The sequence below is a fragment of the Falco cherrug genome, chromosome 5 (genome assembly GCF_023634085.1).
Source record: "Falco cherrug isolate bFalChe1 chromosome 5, bFalChe1.pri, whole genome shotgun sequence".
Taxonomy (NCBI): Eukaryota; Metazoa; Chordata; class Aves; order Falconiformes; family Falconidae; genus Falco; species Falco cherrug.
In genome coordinates, this window is record NC_073701.1 from 36,255,762 (window position 1) to 36,280,020 (window position 24,259).

Sequence of the window (24,259 nt, forward strand, 5' to 3'; positions counted from 1 at the left end):
AACCCCAACCACACACCAAGGGAGTCATGGGATGCGCATTCCCAGAGAACAAGAATTCAGCTAGATTGCTAACATTAACATGTTTTTCTTGAGTCAATCAGCTCTGAATAAGGCCCACTGACATGTAAGCAAGCAGGCAGGACACAGATATGACCATTTCTACTAGCTAGGGGTCACCTTTTGTCTAGTCATGGGTCGACAGACACAAAGAGCCAAGATGGAGTAACAGGAAACTGTAGGGAATAAATCTGTATCCTAGATACTCTAATTCATGCAAAGCACATACACAACAGCTTGAATGAAGAAGTAGAGTTTCAGCCTATACTGAGGGGTGGCCTACTCCAAGTATCTCCTCTTGGGAACAGGAGATCAAGAGCATGACCAAAAGCCAAGCACGCAGCAACACTCAAGTTGTAACTTCAGTTCATTTTGTCATGAAGACAAGCCCTTAAGCATTTAGTTGCAATTTAAACCACAAATTTATATATACAGTTTAATTAAAGCACTTCCACATTCCATTTAAGCAAAATAGATTTTATCAGAAAGTTACACAAACCCAAAAAGCTTTATTTTTCAAAACCATACTTTATTTTTAAAGGCTGAGAGAAGTATTCAGAACTATATTTCTCAAGCAAAAAGATTCACATTTCATTCTGCCGGGTCATTAGTATGAGAAAAAGCATTTGGGGATTTATTTTTTGCAACTGCTGTTCAGTTCCTATACCAATGCAGATTTATTTTAAAATGGTAACATCAGTTATGGCTTAAGATACAGAATTACAAAAGAGTAACACAAATGTTGACACTCAGATGGTGAACAGGTAACTATGGTAATTTTTCCACAGAAAGATAAGGTTTTAGCTGAGACAAACAGAAGCAACAACTGTCTTTAGTGGTAGACAAATCAACTGAACATCATAAGCACAGACACTGCTGTAAGAATACCCATGCTGTTAATCCACAAGTGTTAGAATAACGGTTCTGCTCCAGTTACCTTTTCCTCCGTATCACCAATCTCAAAAACATGGAAGTATGAAACCGACAACTGCTTTTTTTTTTTCTTTTTCTTTCTTTCTTTTTTTTTTTTTTTTTAAAGAAAAGGATACAAGAAAAGATGGAAGACAAAGTATGTGGTGAAGAAAGAGTCATCACCGCTACAGAGACAGCAGGACTTTGGCCAAGAAATTTTAATCAGTTAAGCACATAAGGACTCAAAACAGACTATGAACCCAGAGCTGCAATTTTGTTGGGTATTCTCCCCTTCACTGATTTGTAACTCTGCATTTACGTGTTCTGGATGGCTTGCATTCAGTGGAACAGAGGTAGTGATGGGAACAAGATTCCTTCCCTAAAGTTTCCAAAAAGATGAAACCTGGTAAGCACGGCCCTAAGGAAGGGCGAGTGCAACCAGCGGAGGACCTGCCAACTGGGAAAGGACAAGAGCACAAGCACAGACAGTAAGCTGCTCTCCCATACCCAGACTGATAAATAAAATGTTACATAAAGGTGCTGGACAAGAACTGAGCAAGTAACAAAACCACTGTGGCCTCTGCAATATGTACTTCATGCCAGGTTGTGCAAAGGATAGGACTGTACCTTTGTACAGTTGTGGTGATCAAAATAACACATTATTTGCAGTACTGCCAGAAGTTCCAGTGTGTAACTAGCTAGCACGGTTATACTGGTAATTTTAATAGCTATACAAAATCAGTCACCCATTTAAAAAAAAGAAAAAAAGGAGTTGTATTTGCAGACAATTCTTTTATCTAGTTAATTCTTCAGACTTGTCCCACCGTTGCTATTTGTGACTAGGCCCACTTTTCTGTCCTAAGGGAACTAAGACAGACTTCAACTGTTAAATTTCCTTCCTCTTTGCTCACTGAGAATAATAATAATAATTATATTTAAAAAAATACCCAAAACAACACAACAGCAGGTTTTTATCTTACACTCCTGAAATACTACAATTTCTTAGAGGAGCGTTCAAAGGAAACTGTCTAATACAATAAAAGGTTGCAACTATTAGACAAGGAGGGATGGTTGAAACTAGGCCATCTGACTGTAATTTGAGTGCTATAAATCAATCATTGAATAAAGCCAACGCTTGGGGCTAGAGAGCAGTTCTCTTAGCAACACCCCGTTTCTCTCAAGATCAGAGGTACAATGGTTTGTTTTATTGCAACACTGGTTAGCCAAATCCAATCCTTCCCATTCAGGTATGGTTTTTAAAGAACCAAGGATTTTATGGTTTACTGCCAAATTTGGCAGACAATTTACTGATGAGATTCATGACCTTGGGATTGTTCTGGTACTTGGACATATTTGCTGGGTTCTGGGCAACATCTTGGAATGCAACCATAACTTCTGGATCCTGCGGGACAAAAAGCAAAAAATTAGGACATTTATAAAACAAGTCTGCAAAAGTGAGTGGTTATGCGGTTCCAACACATACATCTAGTCTTGCTCAGCTTTTAACATGACAAGTACATTAGTTTTGGGCAAAAGGTCTCTAAAGAGAACCCAATGATGTAATGCACGTTGTTAACACTGCATCAGAAACACCAGAGTCATTACTGAACTTGTTACAGCAATAGCTCAATGCGTGAGAAGGGGGTAGGATAAGAGTTATTTTTCCCAGAACAGGAGCCATCACAGAGCCCCACCTACTGGATTATTTCTATTCAGGCATTCTCAAATGCATTTTGAAGGAGACAGGAGCTCTGTGTGTGTAGCACCCATGACAGGGTAATGCTCCTCTGAGCAACAGCTGCTACTCATCCCTTTCACCCCTCTTCCTTCCAGCTGCAGACACTTCTACCTGCTGGGCTGTGAGCAAATTTACGTGGCAATGTTTGGCTTTTAAAAATGCATCTAATTCTCAGTCATTCCCCACCTCCTCTGAGAAATCACACTTGGAAGAAAACCTTGTTATCTCTTCATCACACTACTGTGTTGCAGTTAATGTATATGTGAATGTATATATCAAAGGCAGTGTCAAAAAAGTAACATCATCATCTTCTCTATTTAGTATCAGAAGCATTAATACTTTTTTGTGTATTTCTAGTATACTTTTGGCCTGCATTGAACTAAAACTGATTTTACTCGTTTCACATGTGTCTGTGTTGAACATTGCCCTTTAATTAATCTGTATAGCCCAATTTTACATCTCAGCTTGGAAAAAGGTTTTCATTAAAAACTTCTGCAAAGATTCAGGTTTTAATTCAGCTAAAATGCAAGCCGTTTATGATATCCAATACAAATCGTCTGCATCAGCTGTAGCTTCATCTGCTGTTCTTTCTAGCACATCGAAGTAGTTTCACAGGACAGTCTGCCCCAGACTTGCAGCCCATTGCTACCACAGATGTATTCTTTGGAAACCATCAAAAGCCAACTGGTGTCCTCAGACCTGTCTGTATCTAATATAGCACCAGACACAGACAAAAGCTGCTTAACAAGTCTGATTCAAAATTGCATCTGGTAGGTGTGGACTCCACTGAAATGACCCACACGGTTCAATCACGTTTTATACACGCTGGGAACCAAGAATAAAGTCTAATATTTTGTTAGAAGGATTTACAAGGGTTTTGTCTCCCTCATAAAAGGGAACCTGCAAAGTCTATTAAGAATAAGATGCTGAAGTTCAGAAAACAGACATTACGTATATTTTCTCCACTTTACAGGATTCCTATGCAAAGAAACAAAGGAAGAATTTCACAATCTGAAACTTCTTGTATTTCTGATTTCAAAATAAGGCATTTGACTATAAAGATTGTGTCATGTTGTTAAATCATGTTTTCACCTGTATACAAATCTGGCAAAGCTGACGAAGCCTAGTTACTGGTTTGTGTCAAAGCACACCTAAATAAATGTTAAATATCTAATTTTATGCTACATGTTTTACGGTTCTATAAATTAACAGCAAGTAAATTATTCTGTACTTGTGCAACTCCCTGGAAGCCCACAACCTTAAACTGTTTATAAAAGCATTTAACACATGCAAGATTTCACACTGATGAGCAATATTACCAGAATAAAGTTTAAGACTGAGGATATCAACATTTCCACAGGGAAATATTTAGTACACAAGGTGGAACAGGAACCACCGCGTAAGCAAAAGGAAGTAATTATGTAAGTATAGTGAAACATTTCATTTTCTAATGCTCTAGTCTCTAGTTGCAGAAGGATGAAAAAATACTTAAAGGAAAAATTATTCTTTTTTCCAACTTATAAATTTTGGTGGAAATCTGGGTCTAACATATGACTACATATCAAATAAGGAATATGTAGGTTCATCGTAGACATCACTCCTTTTGAAAAAAAAAACCTTACAATTAACACATGACAGCTCTCCAAAACAAATGTCACGTTGTCTCCTGAGAAAGCAGTTACACATGCAAGAGAGGAAGTACTACAGAACCCCCCAGACAGACAAAACAGTAAAATAAGAGAAACACAACACACAAAAATTTCAGCCAATTCTTCTGGAAACTAAAAGGCTTAGGGGCAAATAAGCTAAAATAACATGTGTTAGAAACCACTGCAAAAGGCTACTGTTAAGAAGCCATAAAAAAGGAATACAACAGAGGTTTTGACAATTTGAGTCTTTTGTGCATAGAAGACTAGTATCAACCATAATTAAAAAAAAAAAGGAAATATCCTGAAAACAGTAAATTTTCAGGTAAGGGAACCATAAATCTTCATTAAGAAAGTTTTTTATACTGGTTTACAGAGATCCTTATCCTTACTCCAATGATGAGCAATAACTTATATAAACATGTCCATAGGCAGCCGTATCTGATTCTTTGGTTGCTTCTACAGATGACAAGCTGAATTTGACAGCGTAACGAGTTTAATCTAGCTTGTGTTCAGGCACACACAGTTATAAGGTTTACTGAGATGTTAACAGACTAAGGCTTATTTCAACATTAGCTCCTGCAGAGTAGTCTCAAAGATGATGAGACAAGTTACCAAGTCTATAGATTGAAAAGGTCCTTACTCTCAGAATATTCCAGTTTCAGCCATAACTCCTCACTATGAAAAGCCTCTACATACTATCAGTTTAAATAATTACCTGAAATTTAGCAATTTGGGAGATACTTGTGTGATTCAGTTATCTACAGACTTTTTCATGACACCTCAGATAACCTGCATAATAGCTGCCAGCTACCATTATCCATCAATATATTCCACAGCTGCACTGAGCAGAGGCCAAGTAGTAGAAAGTACTGTCTTCTAAGACTAGAGCTTATACTGCCAATTCAGAGAGGACCAGAGTGTAGTCAGGTGGACATTTTGGGAAAAGGCAGCAGTGCAGACATACGTGAAACGCTGAGTAAGTCATATCCAGATGTAAAGTTTGTACAAAGAGGTCAGCAAGAGACTCAAGGCTTTGCTGACAGGTCCTACATGTTAAAGCCTGCCTGCATTATCAGAAAGCACCATCATCACACATTCTTGCAATAGAGTCCTACAATATGTTGGCACATATATAATCAGCACACAGTGGAGTCTTCTTAAAGGCATGTGGCAAGTGCTTAATATTTAACTGCACCTCAAAGCTGTTCTCAGCAACTCTAATTTGAAACTCCTGTATTACAGCATAAATTAGCCATGTAATAGAATACAACTACAAGTCATGAGGTTTTTTTGGAAGGTTTGCATGCAGGTCAATGTTGCTGACCATGACAAACTAAGTAACGGTCTGTTTCCAAACACCTGCAACCACTAAGGGAAGCCATGAACTTTAGCATGGAAAGTGATGTCTTTTTTGTGATTTCAGGGCATACCAAATAACGGTCCTTTGTGATACTTTTAATTTGATAGGGATCATAGCTGTCCAATGAGCTGAGAACAAGATGCAACTAGTTTAACCACAGCAATCCAGAAAAACTAACAAGACACTTTCATATTTGATCATGTTAGCACACAAATATAACCATATAGCTCAGGTTTTTCTAGCCCACCTGCACCTAAAACTAATGTCAGATATGTTTTATTTAATCTGCTGGAATACTTCTCTCGTGTAAAAGTAGTTATGATATTGAGCAATTAATCAAGCCCAGTGGGGAAGTAAGCTTTCTGAATGTGAATTTAGAAAGTGTTGGATGCAGAAATATTTTGATACTACTCTGCCTGTGGCAAAACCCAAACACTTAATCCCCTAAGAGAAAGGCAATTCACATTTCAGTATTATTGTAATATATTGTATTTCAACAAACGCCATGATGTGTGTGCATTCAAAAAAGGAGCAACTGAATTATACCACGTGGACAATAACCATTCAGAGATGAAGAACTGTACATACCACATAGTTTTGCCTTTCATAGGCGAGTATGGGGCAGGGGTAGGGGCGTATTTAAGCTCCCATCAGTTTGAAAAACAGCTAGCACTGATTTCAGCCAGCCAGTTGCCACACACACACAATGAGATCATTTCACAACAGAAATAAGCAAGCATCCCACTGCTATCCAGAAGGTTCTTCCTTCCCTTAGCTCACAGGCACTGTTCTGCCCTTGTTCAGAACATTTAGGTTTGGTTTTAACAAATACTCACCTGCATGGCTGCAAGGACTTCTGGATCACTGAGAATCTCATTTATACCAGGCATACCTGCCATTCCTGGCATACCTCCAGGCATAGCCCCAGGAAATCCACCTGAAAACCCAAGACAAGAAGAACCCATGATGAAAAATATTTAATTCATCTATACAGGAGGCTCACTGAGAGACCAAGATGTACTTCCTTTGCCACACCTCTAATATCATATCTTTCATAACGCTGCAGCTGGCCCACTGAATGGAAAGCAAGGCCTTCACCTTTTCTTTCTGTGAACACCTGCACCTTATCTCATCCATTTTTTTAATACAATTGACTAGGAGGCTTATAATGAGTGTTAGGCTCTAGCACCTTGTATGCAAATGCAGTTATTTTTCTGATCAACTTAAATCAGGTAGGTCTCAAGCCCAGAAACACAAAGAGTTTGAATGCCTGGGGTGAGCAATTCAGGGCAAACGCAGACCAGTAGTAGTACGTCCCACACACATTCTGTGTTTGTCAGGAACTTTAGGTTTGAAAAAATTGTACCACCAGGAAAAGCACCATAAAAAAAAAAATCCCTGAAGTGAAGCCTGAGCTTTTGTTTTTCAATCCTTAATTAGCAGCTACCCCAGCTGCGCTGAACGGGGTAGATACGGTCTCTGTTTGGCTCCCCTGACAAACTGATCTAGCTGGAGAGCTCATGCAGCCTACCTCAACTACATCTCAATCTTCAAGAGCATTAGTACTTACTAACTCTTGTTTCTCACCAATTTAATGTACTCAAAAATAACATCAAAAGCCTGATTTTCACAGAACTGTTCAAGGACAGCTTCTTTATAAGGTAAACTGCACTAGCTCCTTTGAGAAACTATTCTGTTTAACAATAGCTTGCAACCAGATATCCCTAATATTCTATCCAAATTCTCAACTTGAAAATGATTGTTCTTAAGTAGAATGGGTCCAAGGCACCCTGGGTAATTTAGAAAATGTTTTAATACTAAGTTTTTAAGCACATATTATTAAGCAAATACTGCATCTTTGTTTTCTCAGACCTAAATCTTTTCATTTTGCTATCCATCATTATTAATTCTGTCTTCCCTCTAGTTGCTACCTAGGATCAATCCTCTTTAAGGAGAATCCATTCCTCTTTCCACTAGTGCTCAAGGAGTTATTTGTAAGCAAGTTCTAAACTTCATAAATATATTCCCCTCTGTCTTGAGACCAAATGCTACAAAAACAGTGGTTATAATGCTCCACATGGAAACAATAGTAACCCCTACGTCAAGTATTGGTGCTTAAAAATAAAATACCTGGGAAGCCACCTGGGAAACCACCAAACTGAGCTCCTCCTGCCTGTCGTCTTGCTTCTTCCTCCTGCAGATGAAAGCACATCATTCCACACAAAGCAATGGAACTGCAGCCTGTTTTCTACTGCTCAACTGGTTTTAGGAGAAAAAAACCAAACAAACAGCTGACACTGTTTCAGGTAGGTAGGTTTATCACAATAAACAAATGTACAAAATCACTGGCAAGAAATAGCTGTATCTACAAAAACATACTACAGAGGATACAAGTTATGCAGAGTGTATTTTTACTGAATATGAACAGTATGATTTGTTTTAGCTCCTCAATTTACATTTTTAGAAATAACGCCCACCCCCAATATCTTAAAATATATCAGTAAAGCATGAAGAAAAAGCAAGCAAACTGTGTCAGGAAATGAGGAAGAGAAGCAAAGTATCATCCCGAATTTAAAACCTCCCACTTCAGGAGACATAAGTACTTTAAGTGAAAACTATTCTGTAACAGTCATACAATAAATGACTTATTAAATACAGCATTAGTAGATATTTCGGAGCCTGTTTTTGTCTTAAACAATAAAAGCAGATGCAGCACAATGCCCTCTTCCCCAGATTTCATTATTGGTCAAGTAACCAAGACAGAAACTGACTTTCTAAAACTTAATTATAAGACTTAAAATGAAAGTAATTCTTCTCTGCCATTCATTTTAACGAAAATGGCACTCTCCAAATTAAGAAATATTAAACCCTAAGTATTTACCCTTTGTGCTCTCTCATGCTCCTCCCGTGCCTTCTTCACTCTTTCCATTCTTTCCTTGATTTCCTTTTCTTCACGCTTCCGCTCATATTTTCGGCGATGTTCTGCAATCTTCTGGGCCTGTTCCAATAGAATACCAAGATTTCATATACATTCCTAACATTCACAACGTATTTCAATAAAAAAATACATGTAAGCGTAACAATCTGCTTTTACCAGTTCTTAAAAGTAAGATCTGACATCACATCCTAAAAGCCCCTTTGTTTTAGGAGCCATTTGCTACTTCCTCTCTATGGCAATCAGTTATTCATGTCTACTCAGCCCTAACTGGATTCATCAGCACACACACTCTAGTATACTCCTTTTGCTGTAGAGCTCTGGGACTTGCACCATAGTGAGAACTTAAAACACTTTGTTATTCCACATCCCTTCGTGCTTTTATGCTGAAATATTAATTTCTGCACAGCTAAACCTGGCAACTGCCTGGAAAATGGAATTTTCACTGGCACAGCAACAGGAAATACACTTCCCCCTGCACACACACTTATTTTGGCTAGTGTTATTGCTGTACCAGGTGCCTTTGCAACACATACAGCTAGATGTAAACAGACCGAAGAATTCGTGAACCAAACCAAGAAAGGGCTGTTGGAGAGGAAGTTTGCTTCCTATTATTAGCTTTTTCTCAAGTCTATCGCATCTACAGCCCCTGCAGAAGAGAGTAATTACCAACAAACTCCCCAAGGCTCCTCACTGTGGGCTCATTGTAACAACAGAGCACTAACTGTAGCACTGCTTTCCTGAAACCAGAATGTCCTTCTATGCCACTGCAAAAAATGGTTCATAGTTCCACAAATTGTGTATGATGATTACCCTGTAACAAAAAATATAGCAAAATCAAGGTTCAAGAACAGGGATGCTAACCATTACTACAGTGGATGTTCTCCTACTCTTTCACAATACTCCATGAACGAAGAAGTAAAGTACTGAAGTTTCGATAAAACTTATTTTAGCTAGGAGACAATTCCATACCACATCGTTCTTAAAGTACATCTGCCAGAGAAAACACACTGCAGCAGAGAACTGACTGATGTTGAACGCAGTATGCGTTATCAGAACCTGATGTCATGGCCATTCAATAGTTCATCAAAAGAAAGGTGTTTTTGGTTTTGCCTTTTTTTTTTTAAATGAAACATTAAGTTTCCGAAGTTTTGATTTTCATTGTTTCTAAGTATTTCTTAAAATTAACTAAGCATTTTTACAATTTGACACAGTCTTTCAGCTGAAAGTGCTACAAACTAAAGAGTGTGAGGAAATCTGGAAGTGAGTAAATTAGAAGGATTCATCTTCACTTATTAAAGATAAAAACTCACCCATATATTTTTCCTAGAGCTACATACACAAATTCTAACACAGTTGGCAACTACCCTTCAGTGTATCACAGATACTCGGCTGCTTCTGTGCATCAGCAGGTTAACTGGGAAATACAAGGCTCCCTCAGCCAATCACTAAGTATACCTCTTATAAAATAGGTTCAGACCTGAGACTTAATTCCATTTACCACAGGTCAATAGTCTTCAACACAGAAGACTAGTAAACTGTAAGACTGTGTCCATTGTTGTTTTGCTGGAGACAGCATCTTCTACAAAGACATGGTAGGAAAACTGAAAGCTGAACTTACTAAACAAAGGAATGTATATGCATGTGCGAAGTTGAGCTTGGCTGGCTGCCAGATGCTCACAAAGCCACTCTCTCACTCCCCCTCCTCAACAGGACAGGGCAAGAAAATAAGATAGAGAAGTTCCTGGCTTGAGATAAAGGCAGAGAGATCGCTCATCCACTACCATCATAGGCAAAAGACTCAACATGGGGAAGATTAATTTATTTATTGCCAATTAAAAACAGAGTAGGATGAAGACACACTAAGACAAAACTAAAGCCACCTTCCTGCTACTCCTCTTCTTCCCAAAGCTCAACTTCACTCCTTTGTTCCCCACCCTTCCACCTCCTCCCCCGCCCCTGAATGACACAGGGGGCTGTGGGCTGTGGTCAGCTCATACCACCGCACCTCTGCCACTCCTTCCTCCTCACACTTTTTTCCTGCTCCAGCACGGGGTCCCCACACAGGATAGTGTCTTTCACAAACTGCTCAAGTGTGGGTCCTTCCCACAGGCTGCAGTTCTTTAAGAACTAATCCAGCATGGGTCCTCCCCGCAGGGTACGGTCCTTAAACAAGACTGTTCCAGCATGGGTCCCCCACGGGCTGCAGCTGCTACCAGGAACCTGTTCCAGCATAGACTCTCCGTGGCCTGCAGCTTCCTTCAGGGCACATCCACTTGCTCTGACATGGGGTCCTCCATGGTCTGCAGGGTGGATATCTGCTCCACTGCAGACCCCCATGGGCTCAAGGGGAACAACCTCCTTAACCATGGTCTCTTCCATGGGCTGCAGAGGAATCTCTGCTCCCATGCCCGGCACACCCCCTTCCCCTTTTCAGTGATCCTGGTGCCTGCAGGTTTACCTCTTTTTTTTTTTTTTTTTTAATTGTCTTTACTCACCTTTCTCTCACAGCTGTTGTGCTGCCTTTGCTAATTCTTTCCTTAAGTATCTTATCACAGAAGCACCACCAGCATCACCAACTGGCTCAGCTTTGGCCAGCAGCGGGTCTGTTTTGGAGCCAGCTGGAACCAGCTCCATCTGCCACAGGGGCAGCCACATGTCTCTTCTTACAAGAGGCCAGCTCTGCAGTCTCTAGCTCCCCCCAGCCTTGCCATGTAAACCAAATACAATGCAACAGCTGCAATCTGTGGTCTGTCAACCACTTTAATGGAACACACAAACAGATAAAAAAGAAAGCCTGCTATCAACAGTCTTATATTTGTTACACAGAAATCCTTTCTTAGATGAATGCTGGGGTCAATCACTTGAGAAAAGCTGAAAACCTGTCTCACTGAGGTTACTCTGCCCTCATGGGGTAGACTAATGAAAGTACAAATCACAGCAAAGAATGCTCCCTTTGTAAAATGTGGTTAGGATAAAATTTTAATTAAAAAACATCTTGAAAAATTCATTATCAGTGTTCTCTTGCTCTTCTGAATGTTTTTAGTCTAGATTCTAAAATGCCTGGCAAACTTCGACCGCTTCAGATTCTTCTGTTAAGATTTTTAGAAGGAACATACTATTTCATAGTTTGGTTACATGCCCAGCCCCAGAGACTCAGTTTCTCTACACAGAGCCATAAACAGCTGTGACTGAAGACAGAAGTATTTATAAACTCAGTCTGAAGTGTCAGATGACACACAAACATTCCCACAAGACAATGTATATCGGGAGAATTTGAAGGCAGCAGTGTCACTCAAAGAAACAGAGGAAGGACCTCCATTATGCCTCCCCACTTACTCTTGGTTGCACCTCCTTCAGCATGGCGCTAGCCTCTTCATCATAATCCAGTTTACAAGCTAATGCAAGATCACGAGCGGCCTCCTCCCAGTGACCTAGAAGTCTGAATTCCAAAAACATGAACATTCAGAAGAAAAAAGAAAATAGAATGCCTATAAAAAGCAAACTCAAACTTCTCCAACATATTTACAACCATGCAGCATTCAGTATTTTTACGTGCAGCTATATGGACTTACAGAAGTTTAATAATCATGGTGTTTTCTGTAACCTGCATACTATAATGCCATTAGAGGATACTAGCTTGGTTTATATCCTTACAATAACTTTTGATTGCAGTAACAATGCCCGCCCCCCTCCCCCCCATCAGACAGTATCATTGTTTGCTATAAACAAGAAGGGTGTAACGGGGAGAAGGTACCCCACCTAAACGCATGAAGCACATCAGTAAGGCACACGTTCAGTGCAAAACTGCACATTCAGTGTTCTGTACAAGTCTATACCACCACTACCTCAATCGTAAGTGGACCCTCTTTACTCAGCACTCAAATGTCCTAGCTAACTGGATGCAGCATGTCTTAGTTGAAGAGGTCATACAAGTTACTGTGCACACTTAACTATTAATTTTATACAAACTCTTGATAATAAAAGTTGAATCAAATGGTAGGATTCTCAAATGGTCAAAGCACTTCTGCTTAGACAGAGGTAATAAAACAAAATATGCTCCAGTATTCTCACTCTTAAGACTCCATGGCATTTATTTGAACTGCAGACATTAACAAACTACTCTCTGAACGCTGTTTAAAAAGAAAAAAAAAAAGGGCTAAGTTCTATTTGCAAAACCTACCACTTTTATACAGACCATAAGGAAGGTCACACTTTTTCTGTCAGATTTATTGTAATTTAAAAGAATGTTTAACTATAGCTGGGGGGGGATGCACACTGGCTTAATGCCTTTTTAAATAACTGCACTGTTTGCTTAATCAAATATCAAAGGTATTTGATACCTTCAAGGTATCAAAGGGAAATTTGTTCCCTTAATTTACTATGCAAGAGAGCCCTAGTATCTAATGGAATAAGGGCAGCAAAGAAATGTTTAAGAATTATAGGTTAGTAAATAAAAACTGAACTAAAGGAAAACAAAAGACCTCTGCACAAATAAACCACACAGTCCTAGAACTCATGATCTTTCACAAATGATTAGAAAATGCTATTCAGAACAGCAGTAAGCCATTAGAAGTTAGTTTTTTTAAAAAAAAAAAAAAAAAGAGGGAAAAAATGTTCCAGAAGGACTACTCATAAATTGCTATAAGTCACCAACACCCTTTCTTTCCTGTAAGCCATAGTTTCTTGGCTCACGGCTACTGTTCCAGGTACAAGATAGACAGTTCAGAGACACAGACAAGGAGAGAATGCATAAAAAAACCTGTTTCCCCCCCCAGATAAGTAAAGAGATTATCAAGTACAGGTGCAGTTCATTACCTATGTGCTTTCCCCCTCCATTTGTAGGTCTGTGCCGAGTCAGGATTAATCTTGATGGCTCTGTCACAATCTCTAATGGCAGCATTTGGCTTCTGTAGTTTCACAAAAACACTGTGGGAACAAGAACATTTATTGTACATATTGAAATACCAAGTTACTAACTTAAGCTGGAAATAATTTTGGATGACTAAGAGGCAAGCTAGTGAGATAATGCATTTGAAGAGCAGAGTTCAAAAAGATCTTGCAGTGATAATGAAGTCACTGAAATGTAGTTGTCCCCCTCCTCCATGCTTTTGCAGGTGAATCATTAGAAAGAAGCAAAAGCATTCATTGTTCAGACTCAAGCTTTGCCAGCAAGAATAACTTTAGTATCCTTTAGGAAAGGATATATAAATGCAAAGACAGCTCAATTCCAGTGTGTTTGGAGTCTACAACCAATGGCAACTAGCAATTTGAACAAAACAAAAGTAATATTATGCATGCCGTATTACATAGTCTTTAAAGCAGTAAGACAAAAAAAGCATGAGTTATCATACAGGCTACAAGGATCAACAGCTAGAAACATCAGGAACTACAAAAGGAGATAGGAGATGAGCCACCAAAATTAAGAGGCAAAACAAAACACAAACACAGCAAGTAGCCCCAATTCTTTGTCAGTTTAGTGAAGTAACTGCTACACTACCCGAGCATATCACATTAACTAGTAGTGCAGTACTTCAGGAGGTTCAGGCATCTCAAATTAAAAGTCTCCGAAGGAAACACTAAAAAAAACATTCATGCATTGGCAAAAGTATTTGATATTCAAGAAATTCCAAGTCAGAATTTCTGCCCTTTTACATCCTGAAACAATTGAAACAATTTACAACTTGAAAATAATTCATCAGTGATTAGAATGCCTGTAACTTCATCATTAAGGCTTGTTATAAGGCGAGCAGGAAGTTACACATTCTCTTCTAGAAACAGGTGAGCAGTGTCAGGAAACTGTCTCAAACCTACATCTCACCAATGAGACACTCCAATGCCGCTGGTTGCACAAAACCCCCAGCCTCCAAACCCACCAGAATCAAAACCCAAGCCCACCAGAGAGGTGGATTACTCAGCATTTAATCAGCACTGCTGTTACACGGCAAGTTTTACAATATCCTAATACACTGTTTGCTTATTTCTACAATAGACCAAATTGAGGCAACTTTTAAACTTCTCCTAACACTTTTTATTTATTATTGTTAATCCCAGTTCTGAGAAAATATGGCACTGTAAGACATTAAAAAACCCCAAACTACTACTGAGCTGGCAACAGGGTATTAAGGTACACAAGTGGTGTTACATGCAAAAACCTTGATATGAAAAGGAAAAAGCAGCAAGACATGTACCAGTTAAGAGGTACTAGAACGGAACAGTTAAAGGACACTAATTAATCCCATTGAAAGTCATCATATGTTGAACATTTCTTTGAATTATACCTTGCTATGGAAAAGATCCACTAAACTATCAAATCATCCATGGTTATTGGGGGTTTTGTGTAAAAGGAGAAAAAAACCCACACTTGTGGGAACTGCTTCTGCAACCTGTACTTACCCAGCCTTCCTCAAGAATTAGGAACGTAAGTTTGTGTGTTATGAAGTCAGGGCTACCACATACTGAATCTGACTGTATTCCCAATGCATTATCTGCAGTCTGGTAGATGTAATTAGCAGTAAGGTGTGTACTGAATGAGTTGAGAATTAGGTGTGCCCTGTTCAAACGCAGGACTGTTTAATGGAAACAAGTCTACTTCACAGTGACGGATTTAATTTAGCAGGTACAACAGGGAGAGAATTCACATGATCCACAATTAACTTTGCATTTAAAGAGGACATGATTTCAATCATCTTAATCTCAGAATAAACCAGACTTTACAGGTGTGTGTATCCAGCATTACTCTAAACCAACACACCAAACGCCGTATCACCACAATGCATTTTGGAACATCATTCTGTTACTTTACTAACAGGATTCTTTATATGGTTGCTTCAGCAAACCTGGTTAATCACATAAATGAGAAAAATGCATGAAGTGTACTTTTCTCTTTTCCTGATGCTGTTTAAGTTTACACAGATCCTCAAGTTGCCATTACATTTAGGTTCCTTAAGCAAAATAACAGAACAGGCAGAAACATAAATCACTATTTTATAGTGACTAACCTTGCCCTCTTGGCGTACAAGATGGCCAAACAAGGATTCAGCTTGATAGCATCTGTGAACAAGTCAACAGCTTTCTGAAGTTCACCTGAAGATGAGTACCAGTAAGGTTTCAATTATTATGCAATGAAAATACACCCGAATTGCCAAAACTGCCTTACAAGGTGTTACCTCCCTAGGCACTTTTTAAGTGGACCATGGTCAACAAAGGAAAATCAATTTCTCCTTCTTGCTATGTTACTGAAGTACAAACTCCAACATTAATGCTTGAGAGAAAAGACTTTTCCCAGTGAAGTTTGTACATTTAACTTTGTATGCAATCAAACAGCAAGTCACCTCTTTATTACACAGCTTTTCACTGCATTAAGACAAACCACTAGAGACACCAATAGCAATATGCAGGGAAGTACTATAACTATCACTTTGTAATTAAGATGCTACAGTACCTCATTCACCTCATCCCTGCCCAAAATTATAGCTACATTGGGAAGACAGTACTTAGAGAAGCTTTCATGTTCTAGATAGTTTTGGGTAACCAACAGGAAGCACATTTTCTCTTCCTTGAAAGCATTCAAAACGGTCCAAGAGAATTTCTTCTTTTTTCTTTTAAAAGGAGAATCAACCTTATGTCCTTGAATAACGTACTAAAATCCAATTCATCACCTTCACTTAGAGCATTTATTGCTTCAGTCTTCTTCTCGTTAGCTTGATCCATCATCTCTTCAGTTACCTGAGGAAAAAAAAAAAGAAAACGAAAACCACACAAAATCCAGAAGTTGTAGAGTCCAGGCCAGAACTACCATGCCATGATAGGATCAAAGGAGGGAGCTCCAGTTTTCTAATTCCAGAACCTTGTTTTTAATTCGCATTGACATCATAGTTCAAAAAACAAAACAAAACTTCACGTTCAGCTTTGGAGACATTGGCCACCATTATTTTTAGCCAGAAAATGCTCTGACGATAAGCTAAATAATGGCAGATTTCCATGTATCTAATCTTCATGGGTATTTTGATAAACTATTTTGGTGTTTTCTGAACTTTTTGATGGAATCTAACCTTGAGTAAGGACAGACTGGTTTTAAGCCAGTAAGTCTTCCATTTAGGAGAAAAAGAACCAAAGCAACAGCTGGCTACCTAGCTATACAGTATTCATCCCTCCTCAGCTGCTGTCCTTGACTAAACTTTAAACCTCCCCCCTATGTTTCCTGCTGCCATAGACGCTGAAAATACCGTGCTTACCTCCACGTTTTCATCTCCCATTTCTTGAGGGTCATCATTGTCTGGTTCAATCACTCCCTCATTGTCAATTTCTGGGGGAAAAACAAAAAGCAAGATTAAGCTCCATCCACAAACAGAATTTCCGGTATCATGTTCAAATTGGTGAAGCGTGATAAAGTAATGTATTTTCCCCACCTAAGTCACTCTCTTCACTTTCTGGTTCAGGTGATTTAACTGGCTCCTCTGGCTGTTCTTCTGCTTTGCCCTGAAAGAGAAATGTATTTGAAAGCATACATTATTTCTGACTGACATTCTGTTCCCACTCTAATAAATAACAATGCACCAGAAAATCCAAAATTCACCTTCAAAGCATCAGGTCCCTCTAATGGCTAAACTGTTTTATTTTTAAGACACAAAACTCCTTCCTTCCTCCTCTCAGATTAAGTCTGTCATACATACAAATAATTCAGAGCCCAAATTTTGACTCATGTACTACCATTATTGGTACAGCCTTGCCTTCAAAATCAAATAATCCAGATAAACCATAAATATTAATACTGAACATGAGGCAGCAGTGTGCCCAGGTGGCCAAGATGACCAACAGCATCCTGGCTCGCATCCAAAGTAGTGTGGCCAGCAGGACAAGGGAAGTGATTGTCCCCCTATACTTGGCACTGGTGAGGCCACACCTTGAATCCCATGTTCAGTTTTGGGCCCCTCACTTCAAGAGGGACGTAGAGGTGCTGAAGCATGTTTAGAGAAGGGCAACAAAGCTGGTGAAGGGTCTGGAGAACAAGTAGTGGCTGAGGGAACGAACTGGAGTTTAGTCTGGAGAAGAGGAGACTCAAGAGGGATCTTACTGCTCTCTACAACTACCTGAAAGGAGGCTGTAAGCAGGTGGGGATAAATTTCTTCTCCCAGACAACTAGCACCAGGACAACAGGAAACAGCCTCAAGTTATGCCAGGGGAGGTTTAGATTGCGTATTAGGAAAAACTTCTTCGCTGAAAGGGTGGTCAAGCATTAGAACAGGCTGACCAGGGAGACAGTGGAATCACCATCCCTGTAAGTATTAAAAAAAAAAAAAAAAAGCATAGATGCAGTACCTAGGGACATGATTTGGTGGTGGACTCGGCAGTCCTGGGTTAACAGCTAGACTTGATGATCTCAAAGGTCTTTTCCAACCTAAATGATTCTAAGATTCTATGATAACAACCAATTAAGAACCAGTTTTGCAATGAATACTAACCAACCTTTCCAATCTTCCTGCCTTCCCTCACACAGCCCCTGGATCAAAAATTCTCTCAATCTAATACTGTTAGGCTAAGATCTTTAGCAGGGAACAGTAAGCTGGTGACAATATTAAAATACTGTTTCTATTTGCCAAGGTCATAAATCTTTGCCACTTGTGCGTACTTAGAATGTTTTTTCAAATGTTTTCCTATCAACTTCTAAGTGCATTGCTAATTTCCTCTGGATCCCACAACTTAGCAGCACATCCTGCTTTATCACAGACATAAGGAGCTTGTTTTCATAGTCAGTGTCTCAGACTATACTCACTACATACACACAATCCCTCCATACAATTCTAATTAACAAACTAACAGCATCCACTGTCTTGTTAAATGCCAAAAAAAAAAAAAAAAAAAGAAGATTCTACTTTTTCCCAAAAGAATTTCAAGCTTGGGAAAATCCTGCTATTAATATCTATAAGCCAAATTTATTACCTCCCTTAAAACAAATCAACAAAAAAACCCCACAACTCTTCCACAATACTTCCTTAAATAGTTGATAGTTCGACTGTTCACTTTGTTACCCATTGTGCTCACTAATATTTCTTCTCATACAAATATTATAATTTTACCCACTAATAACTACAGAAGAGGTATATAAACAGACAACAAGAACATTAAAAAAAATAATCAAGACTTGGTTTGGCATTTGCATTGCACAGAACATCAGGCATTCAGGATTAGGGAAATGGAGCATAATAACACTTGCAATAAACTAGGAAGCCATCTGTAACAAGACATGTACAATGTGCAGGCTTCAGACCGAACTACCATACTCACTCACCCTACTGTATTCACCCACCCTACTGGAGTGAAAATTGACAGCAGTTTTCCTTCTTCTCAGTAATTTTTGCAGAGTCCAAATGTTATTTTTCAATGATAAATTCTTCATATCTTACCTTACTTGTCTCCTCTGTGGAGGCAGTGGCTGGAGCAGGTGGTATTGTGCCTCCCATACTTTTTAGCAAAAGAGAGAAAAAAAAACAAAACACCAGAACAGTAAGATTATCAAAATACTGACATATATTACATAGATTCAAATCCTGCTGATAATTTCAGGTTTTTGTTGTGACACAAAACATGATGATCCAATTCACTGTAAAATCAGCAAATAAAAAGCACACATCCACCACATTTTTCTCAGTGTAATATAACGCACATTGTGTCTGTTGGCTTCCTTCACCTACAACTCCAGTGCCCTGTACTCATGCACATGACATATCACCCATCCACCCACCCTTTCTCACAAGGAGAAGCTACCTCCCTGGCTCAAATGGGTTTTCTCCTTACCATGTAACTTAAAACGTAAGTCAAAACAAAATATTATAGATATTACTAAAACTAGAATTATTTTTGGAACAGAAGTAAAACAAGTTAAGAGAACCATAGTGGCCTAAAATGCTTATGCAATTAAAAAACTGATGCACTGAAAAAAAAATCATTTCTTTTATATATTGCAATATTCACGCTTTTCCTTAGCTACATATAAGGAGCTTTCTCTGTATAGACAGCATTCTTTCAATATAGAATAAACTTCTATATTATATCGACTTTGGTTAGCAGCCAGAAATAAGCATAGGCTGAATTCTCCAGCTGTTTCATGTAACATCTAATCATCCCTAAAGGCAGGCTGCCACAAGGACGACCGTTCCCATACATCCTCTGCCCCGCATTCCCATGTACTGATAGTTTTCAATTGCTCTGGCCATACACACCTCACAGGGAAAAACCCATTTCTATCAAGTCAGCAGCCTTGACTAACTCCTTGGGGCCCCACACAACTGGTCAGGTGTGATGCAGGGGAGAGGAAAAGGAAGTGGGCAAACAGGAGTGGGCAGGACTCTCTGCAGATATTACTTTCAGAAATTAGTGCAACTTAAAACTATACCCTAAGGATGAGATCCTACAGCTTAAGTCAAGCTGCTGCAGTTCCATTCTCCCCTCGTTCCTTCCTCCCGTCGCCAGCACCATCTCACAGTCAGGCTCTAAACTGGCTAAAAAAAAAAGCTGGATGCGGCAAGACAGGACAAGGGTGAATTGGGGGAGAAAGAGTAGAAGAGGGAAGAGCAAGTGGCAGGATTGACAGGTCCTGGAACAAAGCCCTGCAGCAAAAGGCAAGGAAACAGCACTACACTACCTCTAGCTTACAGGGATAAACTGCCACAAAAACATACCACAAGTTACAAAACCCTGCATCTTCTGAAGCCATTTCAAAAATCTACATGTGTCCTTGGAATGTTGACATTACTACTTAATCTAAGCTGTACTGCAAGGACTAAACAACTGCAGTCTGATAAATTGTTACAGAGCTAGACAAAACACGCAGTACATGTAGTAACTGATCCTCCTAAATTTTTACCCTCCTAGGCTGACAACAGGGCACATAATTCTCTACCAGTCTGTAAACATCAGATAATTTTCTCTAGGACTATAGGGACTGTCTAGGAAAGCCTTGGAACTTTTCTTCTGCACAAAGGCAACTACAAATTCTGAAGCATTTTAGCAGTGCTAATAGCTCATATCCAGGGTAACACAATGATCACAAGTAATGCTTGTTGAAAACGTTGGGGTTTTTCTTTCTTTAACAGTAAGATTCTTTCAAAGCCTGACTTACTGAAAAGAGACCAACAACCCTCTAACTCAAAAAAAGTCAGCAACATTCCCAGCTTCCAATCATGTACTTAAAAACAGCTCAAGCAAGGAGAAAAAAGAAAAAAAAATATCATAGGAATCAAATACCTTGAATCATCTCAAGGCTCAAACAACTAAAATCTCCTCTGCCCTCCTCACATCCTCCCCAAAACTATCCAAACTTAGAACAGTCTATGAGATATGTTTAATATATATGCACATTTTATAATATGCTATTTCATGAACTGCCAAGGCTAAACAGTTTCAACCCTAGCTCTTGAAAATATTTTTGCTATCCAGCTATCCTCTGTTAAAACTGGAGTTACAATCCCAGAACAATTAAAAAGCAAGTTATTCTAAAATCCCTTAAACCAGTATTTGATTACAACAACTAAAAGCACAGCAAGGATATATGCAAAGTTTCCAATATATTTAACCTGAATGGCATACAGATACATGAGACACTCTTGTAGGAAAAGGCAGGCACTGAGCAGTATAAACAGTGCACATGCACACACAAAAAGACTTTCAAATAAAGCTTTGTGCTAGAACAGAGCCGTGCAACTCCAGGAACAACTCTTGGGAGCTGTCAGGACTCTATTGCAACAATGACTCCATACTTCCATTCATCAGAGTGATGAGAAGTGCTGCTTTTATTACTTGTTGGTATAACTGCAATTGTTATTCTGCATCCACTTTCATACTGACAGCAAAATTATCTTTAGAAACCGATTACCATGAATTCAAAAGGGTCAAGATCTATCTGAACAAAACAACAGAAGGCAAAAAGCCCTATTCATCAATTAGGGATTCTCTGCTTAATTTTAAGGACTGCTATTGTTTCTTTGTTCATCTGAAAAACATTCCCTTTAATGACTTATTTTGTAACAATTCAAAATATTTATATTTTTCTGCAATTATGAAAAACCAGGCATGACTAAATGGAATGTCAAAACACTTTCCAAACATAATCACACTAGTGTATGCTTTCTATACAGACACTATCTATATAAAAACTAAATACAACAGCTAGATAAAATAAAGGTTAGAACATAACAAGTGCACGAAAATAGCTAAGACAAGGTTTCTGATGCAATATTAACAGCAAGTCAGAAATAAAGCATCCCATTCTGGCTTTATGAGCAGTCAGCATCATTTGAGTTAGAATCATTAGCATTAAGAAAAATAAAATCATCAGAAATTTAACTGAAAAGTTTAATGACAGATTTCAGTATCATTAGCCATTATTCTGTATTCACTCACAACATTACCTTGGTGGCTAAACTTGTGTCTTTCAGATTAATACAAGTAAGGCTGACAGAGATATAGGACTCAGTGAGTTTATTTCCACCTGAATCCAGGCCATGCTGTTTCAAGTAGTTTCCGAAGAATGAGAAGGCCCTATAAATGCACTTAATAGTCCTACTGCAAACAGCACTCTTATGGAAGGGCAGAGGGGAACCCACCAGACTTCCAGACAGCTTGACATGAAAAATCATTTGGCTACCACCCCAAATATCCAAGTGTATAACGTACCCAAATATTTGCCTCAAATATGTGAGGAAAACCAGAAAACTTGAGTACTATAGAAGGTTCTACTTTGAAGTATTTTTTAACTTCTGAGATAAAGATATCCAGTGAAGGTTTTACATGGAAAAAACACTCAGCAGTTCAAAACCTACTCTATAATACAAGCATCCTTCTATTAACCAAATACAAACTCTAAAACTTATAATCTGGAAATCAGAGCCCTCCCCATTAACATGGAAAAAGTTAGCAATCAGATTATCACCTTCCATTCCCTAATGCTTTCTTTGGCCAAAAGAAGTCAGTGTTCTTCCTCTCCCTCCCAATACTCTGTTCACACCTCCAGAATTATGCAACACAAGAATGGCAGTTACCTAGGGTGAGGCACATAAGTCTTTCACACAAGCGAAAGGAACTAAAGACTTGCAGTAGAGTAAAATAGACATGCATCTCCTTCCTAGGCAGGAGGAGTTATGCACAGCTACTACTTGTCCTGCACAACAAAGCAAAGTTAAATAGCTGTGGTTTACAACCATGCTAATATTCAGATGCATAAAAAGTCTAAACATCACTGCAAAAAAAGCCAAACTAAGTTCAGTGTAGCCATTTCCATTATATGACATACTGTGAAATGCCTTACTTTTATGTGTCTATATATATGGACACAAAGCCCCACTAGTTTTTCAACCGATTATGAGTACTATACAACCAAAAGTACAGTTTAAATACTTTTAGATTGAAGTTTAAAGCAAATTTTCTAAAACAAATCCCAGTTTGTCACTAGATAAAAATCTTTTAACTTCCCCTTTCATAAAAGTTGTATCTACAAGGACTTTCTTCATTTCTCAGCGCTCTTTAGAGTAGCGAGGGTTGTAGCTATGGAAGCTGAGCAGGGGTACCCTAGCTGAATACAGGGGTTCTGTGGGTTCGCTGCCAGCAAAGGACCTCAGCCCTTCCAACCGGCTGCTTCTGGGTGCTCAGGATAGAGCCCAAGGGTGTTTTCATATTGAGTAGCATCTGCTACGACAGGCCGCAAGTGCACAGAAAGCTATGTGCAGCGTGAATAGCAGATGCTTGAGGTGCCCCGCAGGGGAGCGACATTTCAACTACTCGATACGTGAAACTTCCAAGAGGCAAAACACATTTTGGCCAGGAACCGTCCCGCCTGTTCAACTGTCACGTATTTCATGCTTTTGGGTACCAGGATATAACTCACCTCCCCACAAACTCGGCTCCCTTTATGACAGGCTAGCCAACTCTGCTGCATAATGCGAGAATTAGCTCGGTAAATACTATTGTGGGGCTTTCCAGCCTGGAAAGCTGAGCCTCTGAGACGGCCGAGGGCAAGCTTTTGCAACGGGAACAGCCAGAGTTTAAAAACAAACCAACCAACCAAACAACACTCCCCCCCGCCCCAAGTCTTTTTTAACGCCGGAGCCGTAACCCCGGGGCTGCCTCCGGCGGGAAAGGAAGGAGGGAGGGGAGGAGGGAGGGGAGGCCGCAGCGCGCGGAACCGGCCCCAGGCCGGGACCCGCCGGGCAGCACCGGGCGGGACGCGCAGCGGGCGCCCCCGGCCCCCTTCCCGGCCACGTGGCGGGGCCGTGCGCCGGCACGTGCCTGCCACCCCCCTCCCCCGCCGGCAAGGCCCGCCCCCTCCCCCCTACCGCGTCCCGCGCCAGACAACCCCTCCCCCCCCCACCTCCTCTCACGGCCACCTCAGCGGCGGCGCGGCCCGTGACCCACCTCTCCACCCACTCGCGGAGGAAGGCCAGCTCCTCGGTGTGCAGCAGGCCCGGGTTCTGCTTGCAGAGCCTGACGAAGGCCCGCAGCTCGCTCAGCTTGCGCGAGTCCATAGCGCAACGGCGGGGAAGCGGCGGCGCTCAACCTCGCTCGCTCCCCTGCCCTACCGCCGCGCGGCGCCGACGAAGCTTCCAGCCCGTCCC

At 39.9% G+C, this 24,259-nt stretch overlaps 1 protein-coding gene across 1 annotated transcript; it reads right to left on the bottom strand.

The window, feature by feature from the left end:
- Positions 1 to 565: 565 nt before the first annotated feature.
- On the bottom strand, positions 566 to 24,258 carry ST13 (ST13 Hsp70 interacting protein). The gene is made up of 12 exons (XM_055712325.1): positions 24,060 to 24,258; positions 19,058 to 19,115; positions 17,063 to 17,132; positions 16,889 to 16,959; positions 16,313 to 16,379; positions 15,653 to 15,737; positions 13,470 to 13,580; positions 11,991 to 12,093; positions 8,598 to 8,714; positions 7,847 to 7,910; positions 6,553 to 6,653; positions 566 to 2,371 (listed from the first exon to the last, which is right to left on the bottom strand). Exons 1-12 carry the CDS (start codon positions 24,167 to 24,169, stop codon positions 2,243 to 2,245), a joined length of 1,086 nt encoding a protein of 361 aa, XP_055568300.1. The 5' UTR covers positions 24,170 to 24,258; the 3' UTR covers positions 566 to 2,242.
- Position 24,259: the final 1 nt, after the last annotated feature.